The sequence below is a fragment of the Gopherus evgoodei genome, chromosome 2 (assembly GCF_007399415.2).
Source record: "Gopherus evgoodei ecotype Sinaloan lineage chromosome 2, rGopEvg1_v1.p, whole genome shotgun sequence".
Lineage (NCBI taxonomy): Eukaryota > Metazoa > Chordata > Testudines > Testudinidae > Gopherus > Gopherus evgoodei.
Window position 1 is genome coordinate 210,386,064 of NC_044323.1, and position 16,996 is coordinate 210,403,059.

The 16,996-nt window shown below is 47.3% G+C and overlaps 1 protein-coding gene across 3 annotated transcripts in view; it reads right to left on the reverse strand.

The window, feature by feature from the left end:
• The window catches only part of SMCHD1 (structural maintenance of chromosomes flexible hinge domain containing 1), a 196,446-nt gene that overhangs the window by 5,703 nt on the left and 173,747 nt on the right, over positions 1-16,996 (reverse strand). For 2 of the 3 annotated variants that reach the window (XM_030552849.1, XM_030552848.1), the window contains exons 44-45: positions 4,960-5,030; positions 4,002-4,173 (exon numbers count right to left, since the gene is read on the reverse strand). In XM_030552849.1, coding sequence (XP_030408709.1) covers positions 4,002-4,173; positions 4,960-5,030 — 243 coding nt within the window. Of the gene's footprint in view, positions 1-4,001; positions 4,174-4,959; positions 5,031-5,529; positions 5,715-16,996 lie in introns of those variants that run through there. The other variant, XM_030552850.1, reaches the window with a different exon arrangement.

Consider the following 16,996-nt stretch of genomic DNA (forward strand, 5'->3'; position numbering starts at 1 on the left):
TTGTAGAATGAGCTATCAGTTTAGAAGGAAGAAGAATGTCAGCAAAATCATAACATGCAATAATATTCTGGCTGAGATCCATCTTGAAAGTCTCTGGGTAGAGACAGCAGATCTGTCTGCAACTGAAAAAAAAGTCTAGGATACTGTCTGAATGGTTTGGTTCTGTCCAGAGAGAAGGCTAATGTCCTTCTTACATCCAGGGTATGGAAAGCATCTTCTTGTCTAGCCTGATGTGATTTTGGGGGAAAAAACTGGAAGATGAATGGTCTGATTAACATGGAATTCAGAAGACACTTTAGGTAGAAACTTTGGATGAGGTTGTGATGATAGCTTTTATTTGAAAAACACTGTAAAAGTCGGGTTGGAGAACTGGGCACTCATATGCAAGATTTCTTGCACCTTGTTAGCAGCAGTTGCAAAGAGAACTATCTATGGAAATCCCCAAGGTAAGAATATGTTGCTGAGGACTCATGAGTCTAGCTCCCATTCATAATTTTGGGAAAAGTGCCTGCTGAGATCATCATTGGTCGTAGTATTTTGAAGACCTGGAAGAAGCTAACTATCTGGTTGGCTATGCATCAGTTCCAGACTTTTATCTTTGGCAGAGTGAATGGGAATGTGCCCTTCCCTGATGATTGATATAAAATATGCAGGACATGTGGTCTGTCATGATCTTGACTGATCTGGCTCTGAAGTAACTAAAAGCAAGCATTTTTGACTGCTCTCAACTCCAGAAGATTGATGTCGAAAAGCTGCTGTTGGGATAACAGTTTGCCCTGGATTGAGTGAGGCACTAGATGTGCCCTAACATCCCAAAAAGGAAGTATCCTCACAGTGGTAGGGGAATCATGAATAAACAGGACTCATGCACAGACCTCTGAAGGGTCTTTCCAATGATTGCAGAACCCAGCTGAGTACAGACACTTGTTTGTCCAGACTGTGCTTCTTCGGCATACAGATTGTCCTGTGCCATCCCTGAAGTAATCAAAGATATAACCTGGTGTTTTGGGTTACACAGATGCAAACTGCCATGTGCCCTGTGATGGGGTGGACTCCCCACACTAACTCTGTAAGAGCTGAATTAGGCCAGGTGGGCCCAATCAGCTTAATTAGGCTGCAGGCAGGGGAGATAAAAGCTGGAGGCAGATAATTAAGGACAGGCTCACATTTGCAGGAACAGGCAGGGCCTGTGTAAAGCCAGGTAGCTAGCTGCAGAGAGGGGGGCACTGCTTCTTCTGGGAAAGGCTGCAGGGAAGTAGGCCACAAAAAGGAAGCTGCAGACCCGGGAGTGAGCAGGGAAGCAGAGTCAGACAAGATGAGGGAAGCCAACACCGGAGAGAGAAAGAGAGCGCAAGCTGGCAGAGCTAATCCCCAGAACGGCCAGCATGAGGCACTGCTCACATTGAGCGGACCCCCGTGATGTGCCCCAATAGTTGAAGACAATGCCTTACTGAGGTTTGAAGGCTGAGCTGAATCTTTGAGATGAGATTCTTTAGGGCAGCGGTAGTCAATAGGCGGACCACAGGCCAATTTTAGATCGCCAGATGCTTTTGAATGGACAATGAAATCTTTTTATTTATTTATTATTGTTATTTTTATTAATATCTTCTCTGGAGTCTGGACCCTGACTATACCTCAACTAAGAAATTTGGACCTTGACAAAAAATAATGGACTACTCCTGCTTCAGGGTGAGAAACCTGTCTGTAGGTAGGTTAATTACTGCATGCAGAGAAGTAACTGCATGCCTGTTACTGCATGCAGAGAAGACCCTATGAAATCTATCTTTTGTACTAAAGGTTGTTGTTGAGTTTGGGTGAGTTTCTTGTGAGAGGGGTGAATTGCAACATGAAAACAGGTGTTTTGAAGGCCAAGGATTGCAAACCAATCCCTGGAATATAGGGAGGGAATCATAGTAACAAGGGTCACCATCATGAATATATGCCGTTTAACAGTTTTTCAGACATCTGAGATCTAATACTGGTCTCCATCCTTCATTTTGGAAAGGCGAGGGGGCAGAAAGTACTTGGAATAAAACCCCTTTCCCCTGTGCTGAGCTGGGACAGGTTCTATTGCTCCTAAATGTAGAGGAGACTACATCTCTTGTCTCAGCAACTGATTGTGAAAAGGGTCACTGAAGGGACAGGGAAGAGGGACAGGAGAGAGGGATGGATGGGAAATGGATGAGCCAACCGGATATGAAGACCTCCAAAATCCATTTGTTGGATGTTATGCTTTCCACCATGCAGTTCAAAAACATTTTACTCCCAATGGCATCTAGTCTTTAAATAACCACTCATCATTAAGTTTAGTGCTTTTGGTGGTTACAAGAACTGGGATACCTTGGGAGACTGCTTTTCTGACTACTGGTTAGCCAGTGTGGTGAGACAGAAATTTACTTTTGTTGCTGGTTGGGTATTTCTTACCTCAAAACTCGAGGTTATGTATATGTCTGCCCTATTTCCCAGCAGTTTGTCCTGAATTTGGTATTCTCAGCTGTAACCCACTGAGGCACAGTGACAGTGGCATAGTCGAGCAGAGTGAACTGCACTGCTTGTTGTTCTGAGTAAGATTTGCACTTCATACACTGGTGGAGATTTTAAGTGAAAGTTAAGCGTAGTGGGTCAAAGAGTCAAGAGATGAGATGGGTAAAGGACGTTACCTGCTTGTTATTTTCTGTTTGCATATTTCGGGCAAGGGAAGTAGGGTCAGAAAAGAAGGAAAATGAGTGTGCGTGAAACTTTCATGAAATTGGAGCTGTGCAGATTGCAGGCAGAAGAAAAAGAAAAGAAACATAAAAGATTTATGGAATTAAAATGGATGGAAATTGAGGCGCAGAGGCAAGCAGCTGCACACCAGAGAATTTTGGAACTTAAACAGATAAGAGTCTGACAAAGAAACTGAGACCCACAAATGGGGCTGGGAACTTAGCTTAAAACGAAGGGTTCCTGCCATATGGAGAGCCTATATAAGGTGGGGAGTGACATCATGATTTGTCTTCACTCCCCCATAACGCAACACCTGAAAGAAGCTCTGAAAGACAAAGGGCTTGGAATGGGGGAGGTGAACCCATGCTGCACAGCAATTACAGTCTGTGCCTTAAGAATCTGCAATCCTGCTTGTATCAATCAGGGTGAGAAACTGCTAATTCACATTCTATCTATCTAGTACATTAGGCTTCGTTTGCATTTTTATTTATTTGGTAATCTGGTAGCCTGCTTTGATCTGTTTGCTATCACTTATAATCACTTAAATCTATCTTTCTGTAGCTAATAAACTTGTTTTATGTTTTATTTTAATCAGTGCCTCTAAGTGACGTGTCTGGGAAAATCTCAGCTTGGTTAACTCAGGCTTGTTGTGCATATCTTTCCCACATTGACAGCAAAGTGAACTATACTAATGAGCTTGCATTGTACAGATCCTTGTGCAGTGCAAGATAGTATAATATTGGGTTTATACTCCAGCAAAGGTGAAAGGCTGGGGAGCTGGAAAATTGACTGTTGTCTTCTGTCTGTTCTTGAGTGGCTTAGGTAAAGCACTCAGGTAACTTGGTTGGGTGGGTGGTACCACTTGCTGTCATGTTAGATAACAACAGGGCCTGGAGAGGCTGGCTGAATCACCAGCAGAGCAGTGAGAGATAGACCAGCCCAGCTGAATGGTTAGGAGGCAAAGTGGTTCCCACAGCTCCCACACTGTACCCAGGCGCGGGAGTGATAACCCATCACAATGCTCTCTTATTAGCAACACCTATGAAACAAGAAACATTTCAAAAAAAATTTTTTTTTTGTTATTTCTCTTTTTCTTGAAGAAGCGCTATGACAGAGTTTAGAGGCCAAATTTTCAATTTGTAGTCATAAAAAAGTGACTGTACAGTAATACTTAAGAGACAACCTTACACCTAACAAAGTATCACTTCTTACCTTAGACAGATGTAACAAAAAAATATACAAGTAATATCACAGTAAATAATGTTTGGGGCATTATCTCTACTTTGTGAACTTACCGATCTGTCCAGAAAGAACACTGTAAAGTTTTGGCATTGGTGCTCCAAATACCATTCCTCTGAGTTTGTCCATTGGAGGAGCTTTATTTTGAAGGCCTCCAAACTTTCCATTGCTGCGAATTCTATCTCCTTCCCTCGTCAGTAATGTTGGGCAATGTGTGATTTTTACAACCTACATAGGTATAAAAATAAATCTCATAGGTAAAAAGTATGTAGGTATAGTAAATCCGTTAAAAGGAAAAGCTTAATCATCAATAGTGGTGGGCCAGTCGTGGTGGACCCCCCAGTTTTATAGCGACCTTTATTACATTATAATGCAGGTGGTTCTACACTGAAAAGTGATTCTGTAAAAATGGCATCATGTCTATTGCATCTCAAAATTACAGAGCAAACTTGCTCTATTTAAATGTATAGTTACATTTCCTTTAAAGTGCCAACCCTGCATACTCTGTCACTCGGAGAAACTTTGGAAGGTGAATTATGATCTGCCTGCTCACAGCCAGCTGACCCTTGAAAGGCCAGAGCACAGAGCTCACAGTCAGACTGGCATGTTCAGCATGCTCCCTCCACTGAGGAACCCCCACTCCAAGAGATTCTGAGCATTTCAGGGAGAGTCTAAGGACAGAAAGGACACCATCTGGCTAGCTCCATGGTATACAACAACACTCATATGGTAGTATTTTTTTTTTTATTAAAACAAAAACCCCAGACAATTTTGTCAACATTGATACTATAAACTGCATCCGTTGTAAAGTGCATTGGGATTTCTGAATGAAAAGCATTTTGGGACAGATCATTAGCTAATATATATTGTCATAGCTCCAGTTAAGCTGATGAAGCTATGAAAATTTACACAAGTTTAGGATCTGTCCCTGTACATTTATAAGTATACAAAATCTGTAACCCAACAGGATTTTCTTTAAGCAAATACACAAACACCTGAAGGTACAGTACATACCTCCTTTCTGTAATGATTGGCGGCATCCAAATTGTCAATAATGATGGTGTCACCTAAGAGCATCCCAAACACTGTAAACATAATGAATTTTCAAACGGTGAAACTTCTCAGCAATAAAATACTTTAAACATGTATTAGCCTACAGTAAATTAAATGTCCAAAATGATATTGACAACTCAAAACAGCTTAAAAGAAGCAGTACCAGTTCTTAATAGAAGCTTGCATAACTATTAACTGAGTTTTTAAAATGTATTTGCTATATTATAGCTAAGATGCTAAATCTATTGTAATTTAAATATAAAAGAGCTTTTTACAACGTAATTCTCTAGCAAAAAAGACAAAAAATTAACAATGATGAAACTCAGGGTGACATTTATGATGTAAGAAAACTCTGAATGTAAGTTGCAAGTTGTAGGTAGGAGGCATTTCAGCCCATCAGAATTTATTGTATTTTTATTTAATTGCAGTTTTTATTACACAAGATTTACTAAGATTTTAGGACTGCCTCTGTGTCTGGGACACAGATGGAGGTTACTCACCTTGTGCAGTAGCTGGAGTTCTTTGAGACATGTATCTCTATAAATGCACCAATATCCAACTCCTTCCCCTCTGCTTCAGGAGTTTCTTCTGTGTGAATTTGTAGTGGAAAGAACTCAGGCTGGTTTGCCTGTGTAGTCCTATACAGCCTTAATGTGGGGCATGAGGATGTACAGGGCACATGCGCGAGCCAAATGGGCAACTGCTACTGAAAATCTCTGATCAAAGACACATGTCTCAATTAGTCCAAGCTGTAGTCTTGAAAATTTCCACAATAGGAACATGTTTGAGTAACCCCACAGATGCAGAGAGAGGTCTTATGGAATGGACTAATACACTAGAACAGTGGTTCTCAACCTGCTGTCCAATGAGAACAGAGCTGCGGCCCATGAGACATCCTCAGGGCCATACAAGTATTATTGGATGTGTCCACATAACACATTGTGGGCTGCATCAATGGTAAACAGGTTGAGAACCACTGCCCTAGAAGGAGATGGTATATTGGCAGATTCATAGCTAGATATTATGCAACCAGAAATCCACCTGGAGAGTCTCTGGGTTGAAGTCATGGACCCTTCGGACCTATCACCAATTGCTACAAACAAACAGTCTGAAAGACTTCCTGAATGACTTGGTTTTATCCAGATAAAAGCGAACACCCTCTGATGTACAAGGTAGCCTCCAACCTGGACTGATATGGTTTCAGGAAAGACTGAAAGATGGATGAGGTGGTTTATGTGAAACTCAGATGGCACCTAATGTAAGAGCATAAGATGTAGCCATAACAAAATCTTGTCTGTGGGCGAAATAACAGTAAATGGGGGGGTCTGCCACTAAAGACACACCTTCTGGCAGAGGTGATAGCCACCAAAAAGGCCATCTTCATGAATAGGTTAAAGAAAGAACAGATAACAATTGGCTCAAAGGGAGGCCTCATAGGACATTTACGTACTAAGTTCAGATCCCAAACAGGAGCAGGTTCTTTAATCTGAGGGTCAAGATTCCTCGACCCCTTGATAAATTACTTTGTTGTGGGATGAGGAAACACCAAGAAATGCTCAACTGAGAAAGGAAAGGCCATTATAGCATTCAAGCAGACTCTGATGGAACACCGATATACACACATGTTCTCTGTATGTATATCTCCTGTCTGTGTGTTCCATTCTATGCATCCGAAGAAGTAAACTTTAGCCCATGAAAACTTATGTTGAAATAAATTTGTTAGTCTCTAAAGTGCCACAAGTACTCCTGTTCTTTTTGCGGATACAGACTAACACGGCTGCTACTCTGAAATCTGATAATGTCTTTTTCAATTTCAGGAGGTAGTCCAGAACAGCTGAGAGGGAAGAATGAGTGGATGAAAGATGCTGCTGGTCATACCAATGGTTTAATCTCTTCAATTTTTTATCATGTGGATTTTTTCCTACTATTCATCAACAGCACCTGTTGTACCTCTGCAGAACAGTAAGTCTTGAGGAAAAGAATTCCCAGGTTAGGGTGAAGAGTCTGACTGGCATCTTGAGAGAAGAGATAAGAAATGGAGAGAAGGCTGATTGCCCGCAAACAGCCAGGTGAATCAGGTAAGTATACCAGGTTGTGCTGGCCACGTTAGAACTATTAATATTAGAGGTATTGGGGGAAATGCATAAAGAAGTTTCCTCATCTATGGGATGAGGAAGGCATCTCCTAGTGAGTGGAGGCCCCACAATCCTCTTGAACAAAGCTATCTGAATTTCTTGTTGGCAAAAAGTTCCATCTCTGGAAACCTCCAGGTCAGAAAGACATGATTGAGAGCGCCACTCAATCACAGGAGAAGCATCTGATGCAAAGGAATAAAATGTTCTAACAGAGTGAAAACTAATGTAGAAAAGGCGGGTTGGGGAGCCATAGGCAAACTTCTCTAGTGTCTAGTGGCCTGAACCTTTATGATCCTACTACTTTGATTAAAAAGTCTGCTTTTTTTTTTCCAGTATAGTAACAACTGTGCTAATAGTGAACATTGTAATCAAGGTTGCAAAACTGTTGCCACTATAACCCCACTTGTTACTTTTTATTGAATTCACTGTTTGGGCTCAAATCTTAAATGCGTGGTGTCAACTTATGAGAATATGAGAATTTGAGGTCGGGGGGGAAGAGTTTGAGCAAAATCTTTTAAGCCATTTTTGAGTGTGTGTGTGGGGGAGATAATGAGCAGGACTTTCCATTGTTTAAAATGAAATGTGGCTGAATAACTCAGATGTTTGCATTTCCTAGCTTCAAGAGAATAGGCCCCTAATTAAAGCCTCTCTGCTCAGTCCGGGGGAAAAAAATTAAGAGCAAACACATTATTTGAAAATGTGGTGTTGTGTATGTTAGCAAATCTGTTAAACATAGTGTCAGTGCTTTGCCTGGGAGTTAACTGGACAGCTGAACTGCACAGACCCAATTACTTTGAATCAAGAAGTTGAGCCGAGGCGGTGAAGAGTGACGCAAAGAAAAGACGGTTACTCACCTTTGTAACTGTTGTTCTTCGAGATGTGTTGCTCACATCCATTCCAGTTAGGTGTGCGCGCCGCGCGTGCACGTTCGTCGGAAACTTTTTTACCCTAGCAACTCCAGTGGGCCGGCAGGTCGCCCCCTAGAGTGGCGCCGCCATGGCGCTCTATATATACCCCTGCCGGCCCGCCCGCTCCTCAGTTCCTTCTTGCCGGCTACTCCGACAGTGGGGAAGGAGGGCAGGTGTGGAATGGATGTGAGCAACACATCTCGAAGAACAACAGTTACAAAGGTGAGTAACCGTCTTTTCTTCTTCGAGTGATTGCTCACATCCATTCCAGTTAGGTGACTCCCAAGCCATACCTAGGCGGTGGGGTCGGAGTGAGAAGTCGCGGCCCGGAGCACTGCAGTTCCGAAGGCCGCATCCTCCCTCGACTGCTGGACCAGGGCGTAGTGGGAAGCAAAGGTGTGGACCGATGACCAGGTCGCTGCCCGACAGATTTCCTGGATGGGCACACGGGCTAGGAAAGCCAGCGACGACGCCTGCGCCCTGGTAGAATGCGCAGTCACACGGCCCGTAGGGACATGGGCCAAGTCATAACAAGTCCTGATACAGGACGTAACCCAAGAGGATATCCTCTGGGAGGAGATAGGAAGACCTTTCATACGATCTGCTACCGCCACGAAAAGTTGGGGGGATTTTCGGAAGGGCTTAGTCCTCTCTATGTAGAACGCGAGAGCCCTACGGACATCCAGCGAGTGGAGCTGCTGCTCCCTGCCTGAGGAGTGAGGTTTTGGGGAAAAAACCGGAAGGAAAATCTCTTGGTTGATATGAAAGGCTGAGACCACCTTGGGCAGAAAAGCAGGGTGTGGCCTCAGCTGCACCTTATCCTTGTGGAAGACCGTATATGGGGGGTCTACCACCAGAGCTCGGAGCTCCGACACCCGTCTAGCTGAGGTGATAGCCACTAGAAAGGCAGTTTTCCAAGAGAGGTAGAGCAGGGAGCAAGTAGCTAACGGCTCAAAGGGGGGTCCCATGAGCCGGGACAACACCAGGTTAAGATCCCAGGTTGGAGCAGGGGGACGGACGTTAGGGAATAAACGTTCCAGCCCTTTAAGGAATCTCGACACCGTCGGGTGAGAAAAAACGGAGCGACCGTCCGCACCCGGGTGAAAGGTGGAGATAGCTGCTAGGTGGACTCGCAACGACGATAAGGCCAGACCTTGCCCTTTGAGGGACAAAACGTAGTCTAAGATTTCGGAAACCGAAACCTCCATAGGGCGGAGATTTCTCTCTACGCACCAACAGGAGAAGCGCTTCCATTTCGCTGAATATGTGGCTCTCGTGGACGGTTTCCTGCTGCTCAAGAGCACCTCTCTCACAGGCGTAGAGCAGCGCAGCTCTGAACCAGTTAGCCACGCAGGAGCCACGCCGCTAGGTGCAGCGACTGCAGGTCTGGGTGACAGAGGGTCCCGTGGTCCTGGGTAATCAGGTCCGGATGAAGGGGCAGGGGAACTGGGTCGGCTATGGCCAAGTCCAGCAGCATGGTGTACCAGTGCTGCCTGGGCCACGCCGGGGCCACCATGATCACGAGAGCCCTGTCCCTGCGCACCTTCAGGAGGACCTTGTGGACCAGAGGGAACGGGGGAAATGCATAGTACAGGTGGGTCGACCACTGGATGAGGAAGGCATCCGCTATCGACCCCGGCTCCCTGCCCTGAAAGGAGCAGAATGCTTGGCACTTCCTGTTCCCCTTGGACGCGAAGAGGTCCACCCGGGGATAACCCCACCTCCGGAAAATGGAGAGAGCGACGTCCGGGCGAAGGGACCACTCGTGTGACAGGAAGGATCTGCTCAATCGATCTGCCAGAGTGCTCCGTACTCCAGGGAGGAAGGAAGCCTTGAGGTGAATGGAGTGGGCTACGCAAAAGTCCCAGAGACGTATTGCCTTGTGGCACAGGGAGGAGGACCTGGTGCCGCCCTGCTTGTTGATATAGTACATGGTCGTCGTGTTGTCCGTGAACACGGCGACACAACGACCCTGAAGCTGATGACAAAACGCTTGACAAGCAAGGCGGACCGCTCTCAACTCCCGTATGTTGATGTGGAGCCCCACCTCCTCCTGGGACCACAGGCCCTGTGTCCGCAGGGTCCCTAGGTGGGCCCCCTAGCCTAGATCTGAGGCATCCGTTGTCAGGGATACCGATGGCTGAGAGGGGTGAAAGGGAAGACCCGCACATAGTACGGACTGGTCCAACCACCAGCCGAGAGAATCTAAGACCTTCTGGGGGATTGTGACTAACATGTCTAAAGGTTGCCTTTGCGGCCTGTAACGACTGATAAGCCACAGCTGGAGAGGCCTCATGTGGAGCCGAGCGTAGCCGGTCACAAAAGTGCACGCCGCCATGTGGCCTAACAGGGTTAGACATGTCCTCACTGACGTCAATGGGGCTGACCGCAAACGTTGAACGATCGCCGCCATGGTCTGGAACCGTTGCAGAGGCAGCGAGGCCCTGCCCACAGTGGCATCCAAGACGGCCCCGATAAATTCCACCTTCTGCGTGGGCCTCAGAGTGGACTTGTCTGTGTTTATCAAGAGGCCCAGACTTGCAAATATGGCGGTGATCATGCGGACATGGCTGTTGACCTGCTGTTCCGACGTGCCCCGAATCAACCAGTCGTCCAGATAAGGGAACACGTGGACACGGTTGCGCCGAAGATGCGCCACGACAACTGCCATGCATTTTGTAAACACCCTCGGGGCCGTGGACAGGCCGAATGGGAGGACTGCAAACTGATAATGAAGAGCCCCCACAACGAAGCGGAGAAAGCGTCTGTGGCGCGGCCAAATGGCAATGTGGAAATACGTGTCCTGCATGTCGAGGGCGGCGTACCAGTCTCCCGGATCCAGGGATGGAATAATGGTCCCCAGGGATACCATGCGGAACTTCAGCTTCACGAGGTATTTGTTGAGTTCTCGCAGGTCGAGGATAGGCCTGAGGCCCCCCTTGGCCTTGGGGATCAGAAAGTAGCGGGAATAAAACCCCTTGCCTTTCTCGTTTTCCGGAACCGCCTCTATAGCTCCTTTGCTGAGGAGCGTCTGCACCTCCTGTCGAAGGAATTGCTCGTGAGAGGGGTCCCTGAAGAGGGACGAGGAAGGAGGGCGGGAAGGAGGAAACGAAACAAACTGCAGGCGGTATCCCGTCTGCACCAGGCTTAAGACCCAGCGGTCCGATGTTATTTGGGACCACGCCGGGAGGAAAAACGAAAGGCGGTTTGAAAACGGGGGGAAAGGATCCATAGGGGAAACTGTTACCGCGCCCTCGGGCGCACCTTCAAAATGAAGGCTTAGGACCAGGCGGGGGTTTTGAGGAGCCTTGGTTCTGCCCCCCTTGGTTCCCAGACTGCCTGCGCCTGCCGTTCCTGCCGCGGCGCCTGTAAAGGTCCTGCCGCTGGCGGAACTGGGAAAACGGCCTACGTTGTTGCTGTTGTTGCGACCTAAAGGGTCTACGCTGCGTCACGGGGGTGTGCATCCCGAGGGACCGCATGATGACCCTGTTGTCTTTTAGACTCTTGAGTCTGGGGTCTGTCTTATCGGAAAACAGGCCCTGGCCTTCGAAAGGAAGGTCCTGTATAGTGTGCTGGAGCTCCGGCGGAAGGCCGGAAACCTGCAGCCAGGAGATGCGACGCCTCGTAACTCCTGACGCGAGGGTGCGGGCAGCCGAGTCCGCAGCGTCCAAGGAGGCTTGTAAGGCCGTGCGTGCGACCTTCTTGCCTTCGTCCAAGATGGCCGTAAACTCTTGGCGAGCATCCTGTGGCAGCAGCTCCTTAAATTTGTCCACTGCCACCCAGGAGTTAAAGGCGTATCTGCTCAGCAGGGCCTGCTGGTTAGAGACCCTGAGCTGCAGCGCCCCAGCCGAATACACCTTACGGCCAAGGAGGTCCATCCGCCTGGCCTCTCTGGACTTGGGGGCCGGAGCCTCCTGGCCGTGACGCTCCCTATCGTTCACCGATTGCACTACCAGTGAACCGGGAGTCGGGTGAACATGTAGATATTCATAGCCCCTAGAAGGGGCCATGTACTTTCTCTCAACTCCTTTCGCTGTCGGAGGGATGGAGGCCGGGGACTGCCAGATAGTATTGGCATTGGCCTGGATGGTCCGTATGAAGGGCAGGGCGACCCTGGTGGGAGCATCAGAAGAGAGGATGGTGACGATTGGGTCCTCTATCTCCGAAACCTCCTCTGCCTGCAGACTCAGGTTTTGAGCCAGTCGCCTGAGGAGGTCCTGGTGCGCCCTGAGATCCAGCGGGGGGGGACTGTTGGAGGAGGTACCCGCCACCGCCTCATCCGGGGAGGAGGATGATGAGACCCCAGGCACGATAGTGTCCAACTGAGGGTCTTCCTCAGCCCTCGCCTCTGCCTCCGGAGCCACAGCGGAGTCCTGCTGTTTGGACCCTTCGTCCCCTTCCGGGGAGGGAGGGGGGCGAGACAAGGAGGCTTCAGGGGCCCTACGCTCCGCAGTCGCCGGTCTAGCAGTCTCCGGTGTGGATGGGACCACTATCTCAACCCCAGATCTCATGGGGGAGCTCGGCGGCACCGGACTCAACGGACCCGCCGGGCCCGGAGTCAACGGTGCTGACGGTGCCGGCGGCGCCGCGGCCGATGTCGAGGCCGGGCGCTCAAGCCGGGTCTGCCTGGCCGGAGTATCAGACTTCGACGGCCTAGGCTCTGATTCCGGTGCCGGAGAAGGTCGGTGCCGGGGAGTCTTCTCGGTGCCGGAGCGATCCAGTGCCGGTGCCGATACCACGGCCTGCGAAGTCGACGGGTCAAGTGCCGCCTCCATTAGGAGAGTTCGGAGCCTCTGATCCCTCTCCTTTTTTGTCCTCGGCTTAAAAGCCTTACAGATGCGGCACTTGTCAGATCTGTGCGATTCCCCGAGGCACTTCAGGCACGCTTCGTGGGGATCGCTGGTAGGCATGGGCTTCTTGCAGGCCGCACACTGCTTGAAGCCCGGCGAAACAGGCATGAGCCTGGCGCCGGGTGCCGGGAAGGGCTAAGCCCCCGGCAAAGAACTACTTAACAAGTATTTAACTAAACTATCTACTTAACAAACTAATTAACAACTATATGGAACTAGAGATAAACGATAGACAAGCGATAGAGAACTAGGAGAGCTAGGGACGTGGAGGACAGCTAAGCCGCGCTCCACAGTTCCAACGACCGACACGGCGGTAAGAAGGAACTGAGGAGCGGGCGGGCCGGCAGGGGTATATATAGAGCGCCATGGCGGCGCCACTCTAGGGGGCGACCTGCCGGCCCACTGGAGTTGCTAGGGTAAAAAAGTTTCCGACGAACGTGCACGCGCGGCGCGCACACCTAACTGGAATGGATGTGAGCAATCACTCGAAGAAGAACTGGTATTAGCTTTTCTCAGTTGCTTATAATTTTGCTAAACTTTTAACTATTTGGGTTGAAATTTCCATGCCATGTGTCCTCCCCCATGTTCTGAATATTTTTGGAAAATTTCAGCCAAGAATTTCAGTTATTTCTGAGAACTAGGGTAGGGAAAAAATGTTGTTTTGCCTGTGTTTAAAAAAAACCAATTGTCAGTTTCTTCTTTGACAAACTCTAGAGCCTCCACACTTTGCAGCAGGAATTTGAACTTTGGTAGTGGGATGTCCTTTGTCTCAAGGATGTGCTTTCTACAATCTCTGTGGGAATCTGTCCAATTTTGGCCAAGTTATAAAGCCTTTGAAAGATATAGTAATTTCTACATGTCGCTAAATTCCCCAAAGATCCCATCTGCTGTGGACATGCTGCAGCCTGAGGTTGAGCAGGACTTTCCCGGCAGCTGCAACTCAGACTGTTGTGGGCCCTGCATGGTCCAAGTTCAAGCACCTGAACTGAGACAGGCAGCCTTTTTTTCTCCCCTGTGTTGCTGGGCCCGGGCAGCATGGAGGAAGAAACCATCTGATTTACATGCAGAGTGGATAAGAGCCCAACCTTTAGTGGAGCATTGGATTGAGACAAGGAGACTGGGGGTGGTGGGGAGACTGGTGTGACAGAACTGGTAATTTGCTGCAATATTCTGGACAAACTTTACTGAATTAAGTTTATTGTGGGCCAGGGATTGTAAGTAATTACATGGGGGAAGGGGACCACATCCCTCCAGGAGCTAAGAACGGGGCGGATGACTAGGCAAATTCATTCAGATTGTAATACTCCAGAGAGCAACCAGCACCTGGAGAGGCTTGGATGTACTCATTCAAACTGGACTCTCCAGAGAACCAATAGACACGTCAAGAAATCCTCTCCTTAATAGCCTGAGTTTAAATGGGCCAAGGGACTATTTATCCAGCAAATGGATGGGACATTCTATCCGAGAGAAATGCCACTCCTTCGGGGGAAGGGTTGGAAGAACGTGAAGAAGAATGGATGCATGTTCTAAGCTAGCAGCTGTTATGAACTTGTGACTACAAAAAAAACCTCTTGATGGAGTTTGAAGAACAGATCACGTGTCAGAGATTTGTTGGAGTTGGGGTGATCTCAGATAAGCTTATTAGCATGTGTGTAGTGTTTTTAAATTGTTTTAATGTTTTTTCTGTAATGATTTCACTTGAAGATTAAATGTGCTTGCTTAGAAAGGGCTGTATGGTAATTTACAACTATGGGCAATTACACTGTTTATAGCCTCTGAGGAGAAAGCAAAGCAAGCCTGCTTAGACAGGGAATTCTCAGTGTAGGCAAGACAGTGCAGCCTGGAAAAAAAATAAACAATCAAGGGGGAGAGACGTGTCTCCACTCGAGGTGATGGCCAGGGAGCTGGAAGCATGAGTGGGTGCCCTTGGTGGACCATAGAGGGGGAATAAAGGTACAGCTACTCTGATCTGTCACAACTGAGTGCAATTGGGCAAATAGATTGGGACAAGAAACCATGGGGTAGTGGGAACTGAAGTTTGAGGAGCTTGAGGGAGATAGATTGGGACTGGGAGCCAATGGGGACTGCAAACATGGGTGGGATTGGGCAACTGGAGGCCAGGATTGGTGGGGAGAGACTGGAATGGTATGGGAAAAGGAGACTGGGACCAGAGAAGCTTGAGCAGTGGAGACTGGGAATGGAACTAGGACAAGAAGCCACAGAGGGGATGAGACAAGTCTGGGACAACAAAGTAGGAGGGAAGGAGGCAAGAGGGGTCACACTTGAGGGGAATGGGTAGAAGACTGTGCCCTCTAGAGAACACTCTCCTCAAGAGCCTGGAATGGAACACAATATTCCTGAGTCTCACCATTCCTCTATTAGTCTACTGTTAGAAAATTCCTGTGAAACTCACAAGCAAAGTGTCCCATTCCTCTCTCATGCTGATTCACGCAGAGGATAGCCTATAACTTCTATCAGTTACTCCAGGAATTCAGATGATAGAGGTATGTTTGATAGATCCAAAGGTTCCAGTCCTGCTGATGACCCATGTCGGTATCTGCATGATGCCACAAGATAACATGTATGTCTTCACCGAGAAGTCTGAAGGAATGCTTAACATAGTGAATGCTAATGGAAAGGGGCTAGGTTTAGAAGATAAAATAAAAAAAGAACTTAGAAAAGTTAGATGCCTGCAAGTCACCGGTGCCTGATGAAATGCATCCTAGAATACTCAAGGAGCTTATAGAGGAAGTATCTGAGCCTCCAGCTATTATCTTTGGAAAATCTTGGGAGCCAGGAGAGATTCCAGAAGACTGGAAAAGAGAAAATATAGTGCCTATCTATAAAAAAGGGAAATAAAAACAACACAGGAAACTATAGACCAGTTAGTTTAGCTTCTGTGTCAGGGAAGATAATGGAGCAAGTAATTAAGGAAATCATCTGCAAACACTTGGAAGGTGGTAAGGTAACAGGGAATAGCCAGCATGGATTTGTAAAGAACAAATCGTGTCAAACAAATATGATAGCTTTCTTTGATAGGATAATGAGTCTTGTGGATAAGAGAGAAGTGGTGGATGTGATATACCTAAAAGCAGCAAAGAGTCCTGTGGCACCTTATAGACTAACAGACGTTTTGGAGCATGAGCTTTCATGGGTGAATACCCACTTCGTCAGATGATGCATGCATCTGACGAAGTGGGTATTCACCCACGAAAGCTCATGCTCCAAAACGTCTGTTAGTTTATAAGGTGCCACAGGACTCTTTGCTGCTTTTACAGATCCAGACAAACACGGCTACCCCTCTGATACGTGATATACCTAGACTTTAGTAAGGCATTTGATACGGTCTCTCATGATATTCTTATCAATAAACTAGGTAAATACAACTTAAATGGGGCTACTATAAGGTGGGTGCATAACTGGCTGGATAACCATATTCAGAGTAGTTACTGATGGTTCCCAATCCTGCTGGAAAGGTATAACAAGTGGTGCTCTGCAGGGGTCTGCTTTGGGACTGGCTCTGTTCAATATCTTCATCAACGACTTAGATATTGGCATAGAAAGTATGCTTATTAAGTTTGCAGATGATACCAAACTGGGAGGGATTGCAGCTGCTTTGGAGGATAGGGTCATAATTCAAAATGATCTGGATAAATTGGAGAAATGGTCTGGTAAACAAGATGAAGTTTAACAAAGACCACTGTTAAATGCAAAGTGCTCCACTTAGGAAGGAATAATCAATTTCATACATGCAGAATGGGAAGAGACTGTCTAGGAAGGAGTACAGCAGAAAGGGATATAGGGGTTACAGTGGACCACAAGCTAAATATGAGTGTGATGCTGTTGCAAGAAAAGCAAACATGATTCTGGGATGTGTTGTGAGAAAGACACGAGGAGTCATTCTTCCGCTCTACTCTGCGCTGGTTAGGCCTCAGATGGAGTATTGTGCTCAGTTCTGGGCACCACATTTCAAGAAAGATGTGGAGAAGTTGGAGAGGGTCCAGAGAAAAGCAACAAGAATGATTAAAGGTCTTGAGAACATGACCTATGAAGGAAGGCTGAAAGAATTGAGTTTGTTTAGTTTGGAAAAGAGAAGACTGAGAGG